This window comes from Platichthys flesus, chromosome 10, assembly GCF_949316205.1.
Source record: "Platichthys flesus chromosome 10, fPlaFle2.1, whole genome shotgun sequence".
NCBI lineage: Eukaryota > Metazoa > Chordata > Actinopteri > Pleuronectiformes > Pleuronectidae > Platichthys > Platichthys flesus.
Window position 1 is genome coordinate 14,285,394 of NC_084954.1, and position 14,863 is coordinate 14,300,256.

General features: G+C 44.7%; 3 protein-coding genes across 5 annotated transcripts in view; 2 read left to right on the top strand and 1 right to left on the bottom strand.

Annotated features, from left to right (window-relative positions):
• arhgap11a (Rho GTPase activating protein 11A) overlaps positions 1–6,991 on the top strand; it is an 8,151-nt gene extending 1,160 nt beyond the window's left edge. Inside the window, exons 3-13 of one of the 2 annotated variants that reach the window (XM_062398077.1) lie at positions 816–883; positions 976–1,072; positions 1,163–1,419; positions 1,542–1,705; positions 1,794–1,934; positions 2,075–2,149; positions 2,528–2,701; positions 2,796–2,925; positions 3,041–3,149; positions 4,478–4,592; positions 4,713–6,991. In XM_062398077.1, the coding sequence (XP_062254061.1) occupies positions 816–883; positions 976–1,072; positions 1,163–1,419; positions 1,542–1,705; positions 1,794–1,934; positions 2,075–2,149; positions 2,528–2,701; positions 2,796–2,925; positions 3,041–3,149; positions 4,478–4,592; positions 4,713–6,187 (2,805 nt within the window). In that variant the 3' untranslated portion in view covers positions 6,188–6,991. The remainder of the gene's footprint in view (positions 1–815; positions 884–975; positions 1,073–1,162; positions 1,420–1,541; positions 1,706–1,793; positions 1,935–2,074; positions 2,150–2,527; positions 2,702–2,795; positions 2,926–3,040; positions 3,150–4,477; positions 4,593–4,712) is intronic. The other variant, XM_062398078.1, reaches the window with a different exon arrangement.
• Positions 6,992–8,588: 1,597 nt separating this feature from the next.
• Positions 8,589–10,801, top strand: grem1b (gremlin 1b). The gene is made up of 2 exons (XM_062397589.1): positions 8,589–8,718; positions 9,145–10,801. Exon 2 carries the CDS (start codon positions 9,146–9,148, stop codon positions 9,698–9,700), a length of 555 nt encoding a protein of 184 aa, XP_062253573.1. The 5' UTR covers positions 8,589–8,718; position 9,145; the 3' UTR covers positions 9,701–10,801.
• Positions 10,802–11,137: 336 nt separating this feature from the next.
• LOC133962255 (formin-like) overlaps positions 11,138–14,863 on the bottom strand; it is a 55,163-nt gene continuing 51,437 nt past the window's right edge. For both annotated transcript variants that reach the window (XM_062397784.1, XM_062397783.1), the window contains 2 exons: positions 13,177–13,258; positions 11,138–13,076 (listed from right to left, as the gene is read on the bottom strand). In XM_062397784.1, the coding sequence (XP_062253768.1) occupies positions 13,032–13,076; positions 13,177–13,258 (127 nt within the window). In that variant the 3' untranslated portion in view covers positions 11,138–13,031. The remainder of the gene's footprint in view (positions 13,077–13,176; positions 13,259–14,863) is intronic.

Below are 14,863 nucleotides of genomic sequence, written 5' to 3' on the forward strand. Positions count from 1 at the left end.
AGTGACTTTCCAATCGAACAATGAACATTACTTCACACCAACTTCCTGTGTACAGAGGATGCAGATGCTGTTCTCAACTTTACCTCTTGTGCAGCTGTAGTCCTGCATCACTGCAAAAAGTTATTTTTCCTGGGTGGACAAGTGCCGATCACATGTTTGGAGCAATCAGTGTTTTAGGAAGTGTATACATACCTTTTATGTTTTGATCAACTGACTCAAAATTTTGATCATTATTACCTCAACTGAGAGGACACTAAAACGTACTTTCTTTTTTTTAGAAACACTTGAACAAATGTCTCCATGTGTCTTTAATCTCTGCAGGCTTGTAAAGTGATAAAGTAAAGTGTATCTTTATTTAATTAAATATTGATATGGCTGATGAGTCTGGATTATTCCCTAAAATGCGAGGACAAACTTTAGCTTGGTTTTGTAAAGGAACCTGGAACTTAAATGAAGTAACTCTTCTGCGGTGAACGGGTGTGGAAAAATGGATGAATCCAGATCGTTCGGGTCAACGGGCAACATGCCCCGAACACAGGAATGCCTGGCAGTCGGCCATCACACCTATCAGAAGTAGAAGCTTGAGCTGTAAACCTCCTGTCAGGACGCGGAGAACTTGGTATTTTGATCAAAACTGTTGAGAAAAAAACCAAGAGATTCTTCCAAGATTTTGACCTAGATAAATACAGAAAGGGTTTGTGAGGCCACTGGTTATTAATCAACAGTAGCCTGATTGAAATAAGTTAATGTCTCCCAACATTGTTCAGAAACAATGACTCTAATCTTAAGTTTTCACTGTTCAACTGTTCCTCCAGACAAAGGTGTTCGGTGTGTCCCTGGAAATCTTACCATACTACAATATGGAGAGTGGGAGCGTGCCAAGGTTAGTACTTATTTGCATATTTAATTTCAGCTGGAACATTGATCCTGATCCCATTTTGTACCATTAATCCTGATATTTATTTTCCTCCTCAGCTTTCTGGTTGATGCGTGTATGAATCTGATGGCACATGTTGACACAGAGGGGCTGTTCAGAAAATCAGGCTCTGTCATTCGCCTCAAAGCACTCAGGGTGAGTGATGGCTTAGTTTGACCTCGCATTCATTCGGGGATCTTGACCCTGAGAACCGTCTTAACAACAGAGCTGTGTTTTTGTGTCCAGGCAAAACTGGATGCAGGCGAGGAGTGCCTTTCCACAGCACTTCCCTGTGACGTCGCTGGTCTGGTCAAGCAGTTCTTCAGGGAGCTACCGGAGCCTCTGCTGCCCGCGGAGCTGCAGGAGGCCTTCCTAAAGGCCCAGCAGCTGCCCAGCGAGGAGGACAGGACCTCTGCCACCATGCTGCTGTCCTGTGTCCTGCCCGACCGAAACCTCTCTGTCCTGCGTCACTTTTTTGACTTCCTCTATAATGTGTCTCAAAGGTGCCGTAACTATCTTTTTAGTTTGATTACTTTATTGTTACATTTAACAATTTAAAGCCTTGAAAATGTGATTCAGACACATATTTATACATAGGTTTTCCCATTTCCTTGCTCAATCACAGGAGTGCAGAGAATAAGATGGACAGCAGTAACTTGTCTGTAATATTGGCCCCTAACCTCCTTCACTCTGGAGACGGTACAGAGAAGATGAATGCCAACACTGAGAAGCGCCTCAGGCTCCAGGCAGCTGTAGTCCAGTGCTTCATAGAGAATGCCCTCCGTTTTGGTAAAACTCAAAGCACCTAAGCTACACTTTCTCTCGGTTTCTCTGTTGCTTTAAAACACTCAAATGTTTCTGTGTTTGTGTGTGACAGGTGTGTTGCCTCAGTTCCTTCTGGCAAAGGTTCCAGCCACGATGGGCTGTGAGGTGGGGGTTCTGTCCCCATCCCTCAATGAACTCGAGGAGCTAGACATGAACTCAGGGATGAAAAGGAAACAGAGACGCAGCTTCGGAGGTAAATTTACACCATCAGAGATTATATATCCGTGAGAAAGTTAAAATGGGCAACTTCCTTTCAAGGAGACAAGAAGTCCTGCCTTCAGCACCTTTAGGCATAAATGATGTTAAAGTTATTTGGTTTGTGTCACATTTCAGATATGGTCAATGGTGCACTGAATAAGATAAAAAATAATAGAACACCCACACATGCCAGCCAGTCAGACAGTCTTGGTATGTACTTTATCAGATGAGGTAACCGATGCTTGTCATGTGGCTTGATGATTGAAACATGCCTGCATTTCAAAACAATCAGCTTCCTGTTGTTCAAACAAAATCCAACTCTGCATTTCATCACACGATTCAGCTTCCGAAATGCATAAACTGTTATGGATTAGCAGTTGCCTGGATAATGAATGAGGTGTCATTTAAATGATATAAAATCCTGCTTGTCTGCTCTGGCTCCTGTTGTCTTTGCCTGTCTGCCTGTCTGTCATCTGCATGCATCTGCTATTTGCTCTTAGTGCTAGTGCTTAGTGCTATCAATCATCCGTTCACAAATCCATCACATTTGGGGACTAAACATTTTCTGTGATTTTTTTATTTTGTCAGTCTTTTCCTCTGCAACTCCTGTGATTGCAACCCCATCGTCCAAGCGAAAACTTCCCTCGGAATCTGGTCACTCGTTTGGATTCTCAAACAAGAAACGTAGATCCGTCAAAAAGAGCCTCGGGATAGATTTACTTCCTAACACACTGTTCAGCGGCCTCTCAACTCCTGGATCAGGTACTGATGAATAAGTGATCAAATGGGCACCAACTTCTCTGAAATTTGCACTGGTTGGTTACGTTAACATATTTTTTTTGTTGATATTTTCCAGCTTATAGTGCCTCTGGGGTCTTGGACTCTTCCCAAAACGCCCCGTCCCCAGCCGGAAGGTCCAAAAGACAATCAGTGACCTCTGTGAGGAGGAAGAGTCGACGACTCAGCAGCAGACATGCTGTCAACAGGTACGCTCCTGTTATCTTTTCTTTTTTGGTCTTCTATGAAGATTTGATACTAATTCTGTTGCAATTGGTTATTCTTGACTCATCTTACTGATAATTGACTTCATATCCTCTTCAGGGTTGAATCTGGACGGGCCGGCTGCTTTTCTCCTAAAGTCAACAAAAAAGAGGCTCCACGCAAGTCTCTGCGTTTGCGATTCAGCCTGGGCAGGGGCAGCAAAGAAGCTGTAAGTGTGGTAACCAGTTAGACTTCACATGGCATTTCTCAGGGTCACAGGTGGTGAAAGGTGTTAATGAAGTGCACTCAGGCATTTCTGCTAATAATATATATTAAGATTTAATAATATGTTTGCACTTGGGGTTTGATGTTGGGTTAAATGGTCTACACAAGCACTTTCCTATTGTGTCAGGCACGTTTACTTTTAGTAGCTAACAAATTTAAACTAATATATGCATGTTTTTTTTTAAACAAATCCGTTTTTTTATAAACTTGACATGTGTAAAATTAGAAAATAACATGTTTATACATTTGGTACAGATCTGTGGACTATTTCCCTTTTACCAGTGATATAATATGTTAAATCACTTAGGTGGCAGCATGTGAATTAGGGCTGGGCAATATACAAAAATTGATGATTGTCAATCATCAATAGCAAAATTACAAAAGTCCAATATATATCGATTTAATGCTTTTGCATTGTAGAAGCTCTGTGAGGAAATTTAACCAGACTATATATAAAGATGGATGACACGTCTCCACATCCAGCCACTGTTTAGAAATTAAGCTACAATATCCCAGACACGGGTGGATTCATGGAAGCAGCTCATATGCACTCTCAACCAATTACGAGTCGGCTGTCAACCATGTTTTTATAGCATTGCATACCTAAAGTGGAAATGTTTGATTAACACAAAAGTATTGATTTGTACTTTGACTTTTTGGGCTGGATCCATATCCCTCCATTAACTCCAGAATGATTCACGACCTGTACCGCAGCCAGCCACAAGGTGGCGACAATACACTTCTTGTTCACTTTTGAGGAGCAGCGGTGCATCCATCTCTAAATACATTCAATAGTTGTGACCCGTAATTGATCTACCTCAGGTTTATCATTCTCCTCTTGAAAAGAAGAATTTAAAACAAAACTCTGCAGAAAAATCAGTTTTCAATCTTAAAAGGAAATATATTTTTTATGTTGGCAACATAGCCCAGCCCTAATGTGAGTATATACTCTACTAAAGTATATACAGAGACATAATTGTGACCTGTTTTAGGTTCATTGGATGAACTGTAAGGTGATTTCTAATGCACTTTACTTATACACTACATATGTATATTCTTGCCTTAATAAAAGTTGTTATACAAATCAGAATCTTGTTTCTTCTGAGTGATTTTTAATCATCCTCTGAAGAACTAACCACAATTATCATGACATTAACATATTAATGGTTACACATTGGGTAACATCTGTGGGTTCCTTTTTAACCAAATATTAACCTAATCCTCCTTCAACTTTCTTCCATCTTTCATTTCTCCCTCCATGATGTGATTAAGGGATCGGAGTCCATTGGCTGGCGCCTTGCCACGCAGGAGAGCACTACCAGTTTCCTTTTCACCAAAGAGACAGAGTTCAGTCCATCAGTTCTGCCCAGAAAAAAGGAATGCAAGAGTGAGTATCTGCTAAAGAAATCCAATTATTCCAACCTTTTAAATGTTCCATTGTAATGTTTCAAAGTATGATGTACTTTTCAAGTTGTAATACTTGCTATTATCCCACTTATTTCCATAGGCACCAAGTATATCAGTAAGTCTGAAGACAACCTGCTCACCCCCCAATGCAACCCCCTCCAGACCTCATGGAGTGTGGAGACCCCAGTAGGAGCCCAGGCCTTCAGCGACAGGTCCTTCACAGATACGCCCATGAACATGTGCCTAAAGAACACCTACTTGTCTGAGCCGGCCATCGTGGCGTCCAAGCCCCCGGCCGTGAGCAGCCGTCCCATGAAGCTGTGCTGTGCCTCCAGCGCCGAAAGCCTTGAGAGCGAGAGCTCCATCGCTGAAGCCCAGAGCCAAACCGGCCCCACCCTGCTGAAAATCCAGAAGGCCTTCACAGAGTCGGGCAGTGACCTCCAGGCTGTCGTACGGGACTCCTGCAGCTCTGCCGGAGCAAATATGACACAACCATCAGACATTGTCCAAGTCTGTCCACCAGAGACCCCTACAAATAGAGTTTGTTCTGCGGACACCTCCACCTTCCCATCCAGGGAGAAGTTCCTGGCTAATGATCAGAACATTACCTTTGGCCAGATTGAAATAGCTGCGCTCTCTCCTCTGCATATTGACAGTGTATTATTTGAATCTGGTGTATACTGTAGTTCAGCACTGAAGGCTGATAAAAGTGGAACCTATGTCGCTCCTGTCAGTCCTAATGGCTCCATGGTGGGCGACAGTGAAAGTGAGGAGGAGCAGGTGAACTGCAGCAGGTTGATCGACGCCCTGGACATGCAGAGCCCCGCTCACTTCAAACTGGGTGTCACCTCCGGGCAGCAATCCACGCCATATAAAAAGAGGTTTGAACTTCACCATGAGCTTGGTACGTCTCCTAGAGTCGGTACTAAGGTCAGCACGGTACAAGAAAAGGACGAATTTCCCCCAGGGATCGATACCAAAGTCCAGAACCAGCCAGCGCTCTCACCACGCAGCCTGGAGGTGGAGAAGCGGCGTGTGGCCGAACACATTCAACATTTCAACAAGCTCACCCTTCATTCTCCCAGAGGCCCCAAGGGCCAGCACATCAGGTCTCCTCTCAAGTTCCAGCGCACCCCTGTGCGCCAGACGGTCCGCAGGATCAACTCCCTCCTTGGGGAGAACAGGAGGCCCACCAGGAGCAGCCTGTGCGGCCCTGTGGTCAAGGCAGTGAGCATGGAGAGCGGCCTCTCCCCTCACCCACAGCTTCGGCCTCACCAGGACCAGCCCCCAGCGGGAGAGTCCAACAGCAGGTGTCCCATAAAGAAACCACCTCCAGTGCCACCCAAAAAGCCTAGCACCCTGGCCCGTAGACCCAGACTGTGTGCGTTAGGCGATGTGACCAACAAGGTCCAACCAAAGACCAGAGTGGACTCTTCGGTGGCGGAGTCGTCGGGAGCTCAGAAGCCTCTGGTGCTGCAGGTCGCTGAGAAGGAAATGAACCATTACAGAGGTTCACCGAGGAATCCTCTGAACCAGGCACGACTGCTGTCTGCCACCAGGCCCGTAGACTTGTAGCTCATCTTTTTGCCCTTCACCGTTTCTTCTTACTCTGCAGGTCTCTGTTAAAACTACATGACATTGAACATTTCCTGCTTCTGATATCCATATGTTCAGAGTTGTAATTTATTTTCTAGCTATGGTAATTTTGTGTTGTTATTGGGAGATGTTCTTATGCCTTATTTGATTAGAAACTAAACATCGACACATATCAGGCCACAAGATTATGTTAAGTAGCGCTGAGTAGAGTTTAGGCCAAATTAAGTGACAGGATGTGATTGAGGGTGTGACTGGAAAAGTTGGGATCAAGTCCTAAATGTTTATTTATGCATCATGTATCTAATCCTTCTGGTAGATGTTTACTGAGGGTGACGCTGTTTTTTATTTTTTATTTTTTATTACAGAACATTGTCTTACTATTTTTCTGATAAACAGATGGGGGAAAAAAAATAAGCACCTTTTTGTTTGATTTGTATAAAAAAGAAAAGCCAGGCAGTATTGATCAAATCATCAGTCGATCGCAGTCCATTGATTTCAGAACCATCGGATAGGGAAGGGTTTTTCCACATGAGCTGTTTCAAAATAATAAAAACAAACGACATGGAACTTTGTTTGGTTCGTTTATTCTGGTCTGGATGGATTGGAGCGCGTTTGAGCCACAAGAGGGCGTCCTACCATTAGACTGGATCAGAAGGAAACGTTCAGTGAAACACTTGTTCGTACCTCAGCAGAGGTCCTGGCAGGATTTATATTATTAAAGGCTGACTCGTTGCAACTATAATTTACTTTCTGGCTGGTTGTTTGCCACATTTTTAATAAAAATTGGTACTGGTGCGTTTGAAAATATTTAATGTGCATCTCTGCGATTTCTTCATATAACAAACATTTGTTTTTCTCTGCACTTCTATTTCAGTGAAATCTAAACTCCTAGTTACTTGTAAATAAAGCTCATTACAGTGTGTCAGCCATCTTTAAACTTTGATTTACCGTAAAGACGTTTTACGATTTTCCTTTTGCGACTGAGATGAATCATCCTTGAATACTACACTACATGCGTAGGATTAAATTGGACCAGGATGAAAATTGTAAGGCTGCAGGTCAGGTCCAGTTTAACGCACCATTGGGATAATTAATGTATCCCTGAACGAACAGCAGTGTTTGTAATTGTGTTTTATTTCACTGAATAGCATAAACAATTGTTTAAACATTGTTTCAAATGTATTTCAACACCACTTCCTAACATGGCGGAAATATAAAGGGGTTTATAAAATGTTACATGTTTTCCCCCTAAACCGCTGTTCGCCCCCCCCTTGCGGGACATTAAAGTGATAATTAAGTTAGGTGAAAAGTTCAGTGTGGTAATTCCTACAGTCGAACATCAGCTTTAAGAAAATATCTGGATGGAATTTCGACTGTTGAAAAGCTGGATTAAATCTGCAGGCTTGTGGTTTATACAAAAGAGAAAGTGATGAAGAGATTTGTAACAGAAACTGGATAATTATCCTCTAGAGAGAATTTGAACAACCTCTGAATTACTGTCGTTTAATGGCGATTCATTTATCAATTCCTGTTAACAATCTAAAACGGACATATTACAATTAATCAACTGACACGGTGCCTTTAGTACTATAATTGGGTTTATTCAACTGACGCAGGTCTAATAAATGATAAGCACTCTGATTATCTCTTATTTATATAATCGTCTGAGAGCTGGAACAGTACAAACCTTTCTAGAAAGCACTGGTTGTCTCCCACTGCGGTGCTGCTGCATCTAAACTCATTGTCGTCGTTCACTTTTTTTCATCATGCAAACAAACGTCTACATTTCTTGTCGGGCTCGTGACGCGCAAAGGCCTCAATGGTTGAATCAGACGATAAGAAAAGAGATACAGCGTTTCAGGGAAACCAGTGACGATGTCCCAGTAACATCTCAGCTGAGTGTGACTTCACTGTGACAGCGAATCCAGGGGATGCGGTGGAGCCACAGGTGAGCTGATGGTTTTGAGTTCACTCCTAGATTACTGAACATGCCTGTCCTTATGTTTTACTCCTCAATGCGGTTTTAAATTAGTTTGATAGATGACATTAAACCGCCACGATGCTCGCCGTGCTTTAAAAAGGAAAAGCTTTTTAGAAAAACTCTTTCCATGTGCGCGTAAACTTCTGGCCTGTCCTCCTCTTCTTCCTCCTCCTCTTCCTCCTCCTGCTGCTCCTGGACTGTTTTCGTAAAGTGGGTTCAGGGAAGTGTTGTGGGGGCGGATAGTTTTGATTTTCTCTCCATCGCGCTCAGCCAATAATGTGGAGGGAGCTGTTGTGCACATCTCAGCTGGCAGACATTTAAAAGGGAGACAGTCCGGCGCTGGAGCAATTTGTATTAACCCCCCCACCCCACTGCATCACCACCACCTCCTGGCCCCTGTCTATGGAGCGGCTGGTCTCCCACCCATCCACAGTCCCGCCAGTGTACAGTCGACAGCAGTAGGTGCCTCTCGCCTCGGAGGACTGACAGGATCTCAGCAGTGCGCTTGTTGCCGCGGAGGCTCCAGCAGGTGAGTGAGTCTGAGCCTCTTCTGATCCAACAATAACTCCATCACTCACTGTGTCAACTTTATTTCAGTTTATTGATTGGGTGAATTATAAAACGACAAGCTCCTCATCCACTGGTGAGCATGTGACGCGCAGAGCTAAAGAATGGAGCATTTGCGTAATGGATAAATTATAGGTTATATTGTAATTATATGTTCCCATTTCTCACTCAGATATTTAGCATCGGGTTCTTCAATTGCACAGAGATTTAGTTCTTCCACTTCAGCTTTGGTTTTGCATGTGGGTTCAAAGGAACAGAAAGAGAGGAAAAAGGGAAAGCGAGCTCGAGCTGATCGGTTTTACGCAGCGTAAAAGCTTTGACAGCTGTGCGTAACGCGCCCAGAGTTGAAACGGTGTTGGTGATGAATTATTTTCTCCTTCTCCCCAAGGATGGCCAACTCGACGCGTATCTTTTGCGGTATGGTTTTCATCATCGGGCTGCTCTCCTCTCCCGTGGACTCAAAACGAAATCGGGGTTCACAAGGCGCCATTCCTCATCCTGACAAAAGCAACCCAAACGAATCGGAGCAGCAGCCTCAGCCGCAGCCTCCACAGGCGGGCTCCGGGTCCCGGCAGAGGCAGGGCTCGTCCTCGCCGGCTGACGAGGTGCTGGAGTCCAGCCAGGAAGCTCTGCACATCACGGAGCGCCAGTATTTGAAACGGGACTGGTGCAAGACGCAGCCGCTCAAACAGACCATCCACGAGGAGGGCTGCGTCAGCCGCACCATCATCAACCGCTTCTGCTACGGACAGTGCAACTCCTTCTACATCCCCAGGCACATCCGCCGAGAGGAGGGAGCCTTCCAGTCCTGCTCGTTCTGCAAACCCAAGCGTTTTACCACCATGACGTTTACTTTGAACTGTCCGGACCAGCAGCCACCCACCAAGAAGAAACGCATCCAGCGCGTCAAACAGTGCCGCTGCATATCCATAGACCTGGACTAAAACCCACACTGAGAGGTGTTGTGTGCGCGAGTGTGTGTGTGTTTCATATTCTTATTCTTCGCGGACAGGATTGTTGGTATAGAATAAGACAGAGGCTGTCACACAGCCAAGAGCACGTGCCGGTCTCCATCTGGGGACTTGCTCCACATTTACTTAAAGGTAGCCTACATGTACCACGAGTCTCTTCTTGCACGACGTGTGAACAAACATGGAGCAACTCATGAACCGACGTTGAACAGAACAGAACCTTTTTTACTCCTCACAAGTTTGAAAACAAGTATCACTGCACGGGAACTTGGAATGGGCACGTTTTTACGCACGGCTTCCTCACTTCAGTAGGACAGCACATCCCCGGCTTATTTAACAAATCACTGTTCCACACACCCCCTGAACCAGGATACACACTCCTGCTCCATTCCTCTATTCTTATGTGTTTTTATATGTTTGCAAAACTGGATGTTTCCACTGTGTGGAATTCGACGGATGAGTGGCGAGATTTGTAAATGGAAGATGTGACTTAATTTCGATATTCCAAGAGTCCTTGGGTTGGAACGATTTCTGTCCTTAAGTAAATCCTTTTATTATTTTATAATTATTTTCAGTTTCTGTAAGTTGGGTGTCCACACAAGTGTAGTAACGTGAGCTTCTAAACAGACAATGTACAGTGATGGTTTGTAAAATATAGAGATAAAATAGTTGTAAAATGAAAAATCCATGTAATCGGTTTGTTTATTCATTTGATTAAATTATCAATGGAAACATAAAATAAAAGGATGTTGGAATATTGTGCATATTGTTGATAACTTTAAAGCTATTTGTGAAGGAAGATGTGTCAAATAAAATGTGAGACATTCACACAGGTTGAGAACTTCATTAAGTTCTATTTGGTTAAAGGGCTTGAAAAAGGGGAAGTGAACAAAATCGGACCAAACCAGTGTTTCACAAATGAGCATTAAGGCATTTTCTCATGAGAATTTAAAAAAAGATAAGACCTTATTCTTCAGCCATCCATACTTCATATCACCCTTATAATGATCTTGTCAAAACCTGTATGAAGTGTTTGAATAATTGAAAGGAACAGAGTGACTGTTATTTTAGCGAAACAGCAAATACGCCAAATCATTGTTATAATGTCCATCCGATTAAACTTCATGTTTATAAAATCTAACTTTTTCCAATGGCACAATAAACTCTTCATGTTAATAAATCCAAACACTGTATCTCAAAAATAGTTTTCCAGGAATAACTTTTATCATCTAAAGTGTTCAATGGACGGCCCACGCTGGTCGTGAATCATTAAATTATTTTTGTAGAGTCACATAAATATCACATTTTCAAATGGGAGCGCAGACAGCCGAGCGTTTAGGGAAACTGATTTAACACATAAAGAATTTCAAAGTGCAGGTCGTCATCCAAAATGAGTCACGGTTCTTTCGGCTTCCAGTAGTTTATTCTTGAAATTTAAAACAATTCCATAAAATTACAGAGCACCTAGATGAGAGCTACTGACAGCCGCGGCGACTGACGTACACACAGTAGAGGCTACAACAATTCCATGGTCTGTTCTCAGATCGATTTTTTGTTTTTGTTTTTCAAACTCCTCTAAAGTTAAACACAGCAGTTATGAAATATCTCCATCTTCATACAAAATAAATGGCACACATGAAAGACTTTGGAGGATAAAAAATAAATGTAATTCAAGGTGCAGTTTATTTATATCTGGATAAAGGAAGTCTGTCTGAGGTATAACAACTGGCATGGCTTCAGGTGATATGCTTAAATGATCTCAATACCAAAACCCTCTTCCTTCCCCAACATTTTCCTGAAACAGTTTTCATTCCGTGTAAATCACTTAATTTCCACACATCATCCGGACACTCTGTGGGCACGACATCTCCATGTGAGGATACACCGACCCACGCTATCAGGAAGCCTCTCAATCGATTCAGCTAACTCATAAAAACACCACCTCACAGGGAACAAAGATCGGTGTTTTTTGGCATAAAATAAATCTCTCCTTACATAAATATACTTTTCTTGAATGACCCGGGAGCGTGGCCACATCCTACGTTTGTGAAAATAAAACTTTCAGCTTAATTCACTCTCTTAAAAAAGGAAAACATAGGTGGGATTTCATCCTGGAGCGATGAAATCCATGAAACTCTCCGAGAGGGAACCCAACGCTTGCATAGGGGAAGAGATGCAAAAAAGTGCACGGCATCTGAAAACAAGAATGCACGCAGGTAGCTTAACATGTGGAGTGTGAGCGACACCATAGAGTTACTGCAAGCGGGGAAAGTGCATAAACCTGTGCTGGGCACATTGTGACGTACAGCTCTCCATGAGGGATTTAGAAAGTTAGCCTTAAATACATTTTAATTAATGGTATGACTGGGTGCACGGCCAAGTGTGTGTGTCTGAGTGTGAGAGCGTGTGTGTTTGAAGGGTCCGACTCATCGCCCGCTTGTTTCCGCTCTTCACTGGCTGTCACACAAGGGGGGTGTGTCTGGTGCAGTGAAAACACACAACATAGTAAAACTGATTTTGTACCCCCCCCCCACCCCCCCACACACGCACACCATATTTTCATCTGCTCACAACGCCCAGCTCATATTATTTATCATCCTCAAAGCTGAACAGTCCCTGCCGATTCTATAACATGACATATTTACGATAGTTTTAAATGAGCCGTGGTGAATGAGCAGCTATTGGCTACGGCAGAGGACGCTGGGAGCCGCGGCTTTCTCCCCGCTCCGGGAGACAGAGATCTGTTGTGTCAACAGGGATGTTCCCTCCGAGCAGAAAATCAGCAGCAACAAGGTCCTGAAACACTTTGAGTAAGTTGGAGCGTTTCAACACATGTCTCTCCCTCAGGTAACGGCCGGCGGCTCTGAGAAGAAGGGATCCTCAGCCTTTGCAGACGCAGGAGGAATCTCGTGTCAGCTGGCACTGTTGTGAATCCCGCTGACCCGCTGAGACCCTTCACAAGCCGGGCTCTCAGAGGGCACGCCACGCTGGATGAATGAGGTTGACCTTTGGCCTTTAAGACTCTCATCACTTCGCCTGTGTCAGCCATGCATCCCCCCCCTGGCGCAGGAGTTTTTCTATCGACATGTGGGTGGGTGGGGACGGCTGAGGGTGTTAATAGCGCGGAGATTACAGCCGTGGGAGTAGAAGTGGGAGTCCGGTGAGGTTTGATTGTGAGTTCGGGGGCACGGAGGGCGGTCCGGTGTTGGTGAGGCAGGTGGCTGATTGAGGAGGGATGAGGCCCGCACGCTTTTTGTCCATCTCTCTTACCATCCACTGGATTTCTCCTTCACCGCCCGTCAATTCAGCTGGGGGGCACGCTGGCCTCCTTCTGCCGCAGCCTATCTTTCTGTTGGCGAGAGCATCACAAAGATTCAGTGTATTGATTTCACCGGCAGGAGCACCGTTCAGGAAAAGTCTCTGCCGCATGCGAGCGAGTGAGCTCTTACCAGACTGTTGGCATTCATCTTCTTGGTTTCCACTCTCTTCTCTGCTGTGATCTTCTTGATGTTTTCTTGAGCTTCCTTCAACCTACGGAGGAAAAAAAAACAACAACCCTCAAGCACGTGATATTTGCAGGCCCCTTAAAAACTGGAAGAGCAAACTGAAAGCCCTGGCAAGCTGTACTTGTGAAAACAATATAAAGTCAGTAGCCTCTCATCACTGTGTCCTTGTGCGGTTGTTTATAAGAGCAAGACATTTAAGTATCTCCCTGGGGCACCCTGTCATGGAGCCTTTTAGAGCCACACACACACGCACACGAGGAGATTGCGGTCAGTGAAAGCCCCATATGTGAGAGGCAGTGACAGTGGGTTGATGAGATAATGAGGCAGCCTTTAAAAACACTTGGCTTTTATGAGTGCGCAAACAGTATTTAAAATAAAGTTAATTGTAGATAAGCACAGTCAGCTGGGAGTAATGTGGGACATGATTACCTAGTAAACAATTAAGAGAGAGCACATGGATCTACGGCAGGACGAGGGGAGAACATTAACTCCTGGGACGGACGCCCGGCTCAGACGGCGGCGGATTTCCCCTCAAGGCTGAGCTCCGGCTGCAGAGTGTGAGGCGCCTGCCCGATGCTTAAAATGGCGACCCAAACTGTCCGGGGCGTTCGCCTGGACAGTACCTACAGCTTCTCTCGTTGCCTGAGGCCCGCGCGGCCCCGCTGATGGCTCCGCACGTGCAGCTCCCCTGACCGTTGGGCTGCGTGTCCCTACAGTGTTTATCAGTTCTCTCATAACGCGCAGCCTTTAACGGCCACGAGACTCCCGTCCACTTGCTAGTAAAGACCGCCGGCCGCCAGGAGGGTCGGCAGTCCCTCGGTGGAATGCCCTCCCACCCCTCAGCCCCGACACACAGACACACACAACACAACAAGAGGCCTCGGGTCAGAGGAAACGTCATAAATTGAGGCGCAGGGCCGAGGCGTCAGCTACTCTCCTCTTTGATGCCCCCCCCCCGCCTTTGCTTTAAGTACAATGCAGCACCCGAGCGTCACCCTCACACAATTAATGCTAATTTGACCTGATGTCCAGAGGTGTTAAAGCATGTGTCCTAAGAGAGACGAGGTCTAAGGGGAGGATGAGGTTGTCCAGCCTTGGTTTAGTCGCCAGGTTCATGTTTTGCAGTGAGGCCTCCACTGACTGAGAGAGAGCCGCACATTAACTGTGCATCCACAGAGTCCCCCCCCCCCCCCCCCGTTTCCCGAGCTGAGAAGTCGTTCTTCTGACTTTGAATGCTCGTGTGCATTGGAGATGGAATGTGGGAGAAACTAAGTGTGTTGCAATGTGTTTAGAGCATTTGAACAACATCTAACAACATTTGCACGATAACCGAGAGACTTTCCGAGTTGTCCCAACTTGAGATGGCGTTCCAGTGAATTTTCCCAGTTGGAGACCCATTTTTTCAGATTATTCTGACCCCTCTTGATCGTAAAATAAAAGGGACAAACCTTCAGTTTTTATACAACCTATTGTGGCCACTTTTTTTGTAATTACCATTTAATGTATTAACATTCTGTTCTTTCCTTTCTACACAGTATGTTTCTTTGTAAGGTGACACAGTCCACTCATGCCTTGTTGTTTTCTACTCACTCTCTTAATAATGTTGTATAAATTTACTGCTGATGTAAAA

Coding starts and splice junctions, on each gene's coding strand:
- grem1b (XM_062397589.1), top strand. CDS start 9,146: ATGGCCAACTCGACGCGTATCTTTTGCGGTATGGTTTTCATCATCGGG.